The sequence below is a fragment of the Nicotiana tabacum genome, chromosome 20, assembly GCF_000715075.1.
Source record: "Nicotiana tabacum cultivar K326 chromosome 20, ASM71507v2, whole genome shotgun sequence".
Lineage (NCBI taxonomy): Eukaryota > Viridiplantae > Streptophyta > Magnoliopsida > Solanales > Solanaceae > Nicotiana > Nicotiana tabacum.
This window is the reverse complement of record NC_134099.1, coordinates 135,207,000-135,211,912: the sequence shown is the minus strand read 5'-3', so window position 1 is coordinate 135,211,912 and position 4,913 is coordinate 135,207,000. Positions and strand designations below refer to the sequence as shown.

The 4,913-nt window shown below is 36.8% G+C and overlaps 1 protein-coding gene across 2 annotated transcripts; it reads right to left on the bottom strand.

The window, feature by feature from the left end:
• Positions 1 to 651: 651 nt before the first annotated feature.
• On the bottom strand, positions 652 to 4,713 carry LOC107799691 (putative cinnamyl alcohol dehydrogenase 1). Of its 2 annotated transcripts, none has more exons than XM_016622827.2 (7): positions 4,581 to 4,713; positions 2,500 to 2,598; positions 2,159 to 2,272; positions 1,782 to 2,012; positions 1,349 to 1,634; positions 1,064 to 1,214; positions 652 to 977 (listed from the first exon to the last, which is right to left on the bottom strand). In XM_016622827.2, exons 2-7 carry the CDS (start codon positions 2,586 to 2,588, stop codon positions 781 to 783), a joined length of 1,068 nt encoding a protein of 355 aa, XP_016478313.2. In that variant the 5' UTR covers positions 2,589 to 2,598; positions 4,581 to 4,713; the 3' UTR covers positions 652 to 780. The 2 variants fall into 2 exon arrangements, with proteins under 2 accessions (XP_016478313.2, XP_016478317.2); XM_016622831.2 differs by having other exon boundaries at positions 2,500 to 2,603; positions 4,581 to 4,691.
• Between the last annotated feature and the right edge of the window lie 200 nt (positions 4,714 to 4,913).

Sequence of the window (4,913 nt, the reverse complement as noted above, 5' to 3'; positions counted from 1 at the left end):
TTTGCTAGAATTCAAACTTCATTTCTACAAGTTAGACCTCGAATTCTTGGTGACCAAAGAGAGGGCCTATTCTTCTTCCATGGAGACAAAAGTCGTCTCTTTTAGTGACTGAACCCTTCGTTTGGGGGGCCTTCATCAATATGATGAGAAAACCTTAATCTTCGGGGGGTCACATTACTTGACTTAAAAAGGTGGACCCGGGTTTCGCCAGTCTCACTTGCCGGAGAGACTGGGACTAGATTGATAGAGGACATGGCATTTGCTCGTTAGCAATCTAGTTCAAAGCTAGTATTACGATAGGACAACTTCTCAATTCATCCCATCCTCTCAGTCAAGCTAGATGCTAATAAAATTAGTGCTCCCATTCTGACAAAATTATACTTCTTTTATTCGATTTTGTGTGACACAAATTGATGAGAAACGAAATTCAAAATATTAGTTTGACTAACATGTTTACACATTCCATCAATTTCATTTTATAACGGTAATACACAGTTTAAAGTTTAAAGCTAAACTAAATATGTGTAATTCTTTAAAAAGTACACAAAAAATGCTATGTAAAATGGTACAAAAAACGTAAATGGCGGAGAAAGAAATATTGAAGTGATAGTTGGTGCTAAAGAAAAATATGGTACTGATAGTCTGATACTAAAATTTAATTAGCAGCATAAATATGGTAAAAACTTGTGAAGGTTGTATCAACCAGCGTCATTACTACAATAGTGCCAAACATTTTGAGACGTCTTAAATTAGCGCTAGAGAAAATCCTCTTCTTCCACCTTACTTGAGGCTGTTACCTACATCAATTACAAAACGGTAATTGACATCCTTCTTTATTAACCTTTCGAGTGCCTCATTGGCATACTGAATTGGGACTATCTCAATTTCTGGATAAATTTTGTGGGAAGCACAGAAATCCAGCATTTCTTGTGTCTGCTTTGTTCCACCGGTTACACTCCCAACGATGCTCTTCATACCTATCACACATGAATCATTTTAGCTGAGGGCAAAATATCGAGCACAGGCTTACTTCAAATTATGAGCATGTTTAACAGATACATACCGAGAACTAGGTTTCCTGGACTAAATTTCACTTCAGTTGGGAAGCCAACCAGAACAAGAATGCCAGCAGTCTTTAACAGCGACAAGTATGGATCAAATGGAATATCTCCAGAAGCAGTGTTAATCATGAAGTCAAATGACTTACCCAGCGCCTGTAACAATGTAAAAGATCAATCACAGGGCAATAGCGGTTTATAGCATTTTCTGCGATATATTATTTTGATGGATCAGTTTCTGCAATGTTTTTATCCATAGATAAGTACAGACAACAAGCTTATGACCATACCTTCATCTGCTGTTCGTCCGATGAGACCATAAAATTGTCAGCTCCAAGAAGCTTCAGCGCTTCTTCTCTCTTAGATATACTTGTACTGAATACTGTTACATTCAATCCAAAAGCCTTTCCAAACTTCACCGCTAAGTGACCTAGACCACCTAATCCAATCACACCCAGAGATTTTCCAGGTTGATTCATGTTATGTCTCATCATTGGAGTATAGACAGTAATTCCAGCACATAGTAAAGGTGCTGCAGATGCAAGCGGGTAATTTTCAGGTATTCTAAAGCAGTACCTGTAGATATAAGCAGCACTTATCAGTAAACTATACACTGATTTTATTTGACAGACCATTTGGTCCACATAAAGTAAAGATTGGGGGAGTTTGGGATGAGTGGGGTGAAAACGATACATAATTTGTTAGAGAGTCAGATAAATTAACCTTTCATGAACAACAATGTAACTGGAGTATCCCCCTTTAGTAACAGTACCATCCACGTCTATACCATCAAAAGTGTATACTGCTCCTTTTGAGCAATGAACCTCTAATCCATCATTACAATATTCACATTCCCTGCACGAATTAACATATGTTCCAACTCCAACGTGGTCGCCAACTTTAAAGTGCTTAACATTGGTGCCAACATCTCTCACAGTTCCCACAATTTCATGTCTGACAATCATGAAAATAATAAATAACACAATATAACTATAAAGACAATAACTAAATGCCAATCTAAGCGGAAAATGTCACAATATAAGTAAATGAGAAAAAAATGTATCATGGCATCAAATAATTTCTGAAATCAAAATTTCCACCCTGGCACTAGAGGATATTTTGAATGTCCATGTTTATTCCTGGTCCAGACAATATCAGCGAAACATATTCCACAAAACAAAATATCCAGCAGAACATCATCACTGCCAACTGTCCTGCGGCAAGTAAAAGAAAATTTTAGCAGAAGATAAATAGCACTGCTACTTAAAAAAACTCGAGAACTAGATCAAATCAACAGTTCAACCATTTAAAGTTAGTTAAAGATCATCTAATCCAAAGTGGAGAAATAGAACAGCCCTTGTCAAATGATGAAAACAGACGAAGAAGCAAAGAAATAATGCATCAGCAAAGGCCATTCAAACATTGCAAGTGGTAAATGTACCTCCGGCTGAATTTGTAAGGTGAAAGAAATCCAGACGGATCTCGGGCTGCCCAACCAAGGCAATTTTCCTTTACACTTGCAGAAGTCATTTCAACTATTCTGCACTAAGGATTCAACACATAAATAAGAATAATCTAATAGCAGAGAAGCCAAGCAATAGCATTGTGTATTTAAAGTTCTTTCCTTGAGCCAAGGGTCTATCGGAAACAGCCTCTCTACCCTCAAAGGTAGGGGTAAGGTCTGCGTACACACTACCCTCCCCAGACCTCACTCGTGGGATTATACTGGGTTTGTTGTTGCTTTTAGCCAATCTTCTACCACAAGTTGAATAACTTTATAGCTATTCTACGACCAAAATTGAATTATTTTGGAAAAAATTGAATCGCATACATCCCAAATCAATCATTAATAGTCAATTTGACCAACTTTCAAAGCCAAAACTCAGATTTAGGTAAATCTAGTTTTTGGAATATATACAATTTACAAATTAAAAAAAATGAAAAGAAGAAAACTATGAGTTAAACTTTTTCATTTTCGAAATTGTTGAAGGATATCTTTGAAAATCTTAGCCAAAATTAGTTTGTTTGAATCTTGACCAGCAATAGGAAATCATTTTGGTACATGTATTAGTTATTACTTTGGAGATAACGAAATATGAGTCGCTCTCTCATGTCCTTCCCCGGACAAAAAATTGTTCGGATTGACTAATGACTATCAAATTCTAAAAAATAAAATAAAAATACAACAGTAGCATCAATACAAGCAAGAGTATGGCATTGGAGATACAACATGGAAAGTTATGGGCTATAGAAAGCTGTAATACAAGCAAAGTATGGGGCGACAAACAACTGGTGCACTAGACAACATAGAGCTTCTCATGGTTAAAGTCCCTGGAAACACATCTCAAAGCTATGGGATGAGTGCCAACTTAAATCATCACTCAAGCTGGGGAGTGGAGCTCATATTTCTTTCTGGCAAGACAGTTGGTTAGGGGCAAAGATTCTGAAAGATGAATACCCAACTCTTTTTTTACTTGCTAGCAAGCAGGAGCCCACTATTTCCCAATACTGGCAAGACAACCCTTGGACGCCACAGTTCAAAAGGGATATCCAGGACTGGGAGCTGAATGACCTGCTGGGATTTCTTACAAAATTATCAGGTGTCAATGTCAACTCCTGGGTGCAGGATAGGTTGGAATGGGAAGAATCAAAAGATAGAACATATACTGTCAAAAAGGGATATGACAATCTATGTTCTAAACAAGGAACTGACTGACAAATGGCCACGGAAGCTTGTATGGGAAACCAAACTACCTCCAAAAGTAGTTGGTTTTATCTGGACAACCTTGTATGAAGCATGTCTTACTCAAGACAGTCTCCACAAAAGAAGCATTTCAGACTGTAAATAGATGTTATATGTGCCAGATGGAATCCGAGAGCATCTGTTTATGCACTGTGTAGTAGCAAAACAGCATTAAAGATGTTCATGAGTGCTGGTGTTCGTGAAGAGTACAAAAAACTTGGTCTATGGTGCCTGGTTCTACTTTTTGGTGCATCTGGAATGAAAGGAAACATAGTTTTTTTTATGGGATTTTAACTCCTAATCACACTCTCAAAGCCAATTGTTTAATTAACTTATTTAGTTGGTTCAATCAGGCTCATGTAACTAGTGTTGAACTTTTTTTGGATAGTGTCTGCTCTTTAATTGTTCAGTAAGTTTTTGGCTTATGAGCAGACACATCCTTTTATTGTAACTTTTTCTATGCATCTTGTTGATGCCATTTAATATTTAATGACATTCACTTCATCAAAAAAAAAACACAGTAGCATCAAAACATGGAGTACATAAGTATTATAAATTTGGAGACATACAACAGATCCTTAACCTATTGTTCAAGTTAATAATACAATAGAAAGAAAATCTTTTGGTACAGCAGACCAAGAAAATTCTAGAAACAGTTGATTCCAAATACAGATTTTAATCATAAAAATTGAAAAGAATATGCCAAAGCGGATACTGTAGCATACAAATTCATCATTCATTATACAAACCATGAAATTGATAATGAAAAGAGAATAAACCTGAGAGGGAGGAACAATGGGGAACAGAATGGAGCTAACCAATGAGTCCGAATAAAAGTTACTGGGAAATGGAAAAGCTACTCTCTTTATAGTACGTCACTCGGGTTAATCGGGCCTCATATTTACGGGTTCGGATCTCTCCCGTGAAAGTTCCCTCTAGTTCCTCCAGTGATGCACTCGATGTGCGCCATGTGTCCTACTAAAATGATGGATCAGATCTGTTTTCTTAAGATATTCCTTGACCATGGTCTAGAGTCCGGAACCTAAATAATGTGTGTTTGGACTCAAAACACACAAATAAATATATTAAAAAAATGACATTTCTATATATAG

Bases quoted from the DNA above. Each gene is read 5' to 3' on its own strand.
- LOC107799691 (XM_016622827.2), bottom strand. From the start codon at position 2,588: ATGACTTCTGCAAGTGTAAAGGAAAATTGCCTTGGTTGGGCAGCCCGA. The intron at 1,635-1,781 runs GTTAATTTATCT...TTATATCTACAG, and splicing joins TACATTGTTGTTCATGAAAG to GTACTGCTTTAGAATACCTG. The intron at 1,215-1,348 runs GTATGGTCATAA...ACATTGTTACAG, and splicing joins CGGACGAACAGCAGATGAAG to GCGCTGGGTAAGTCATTTGA.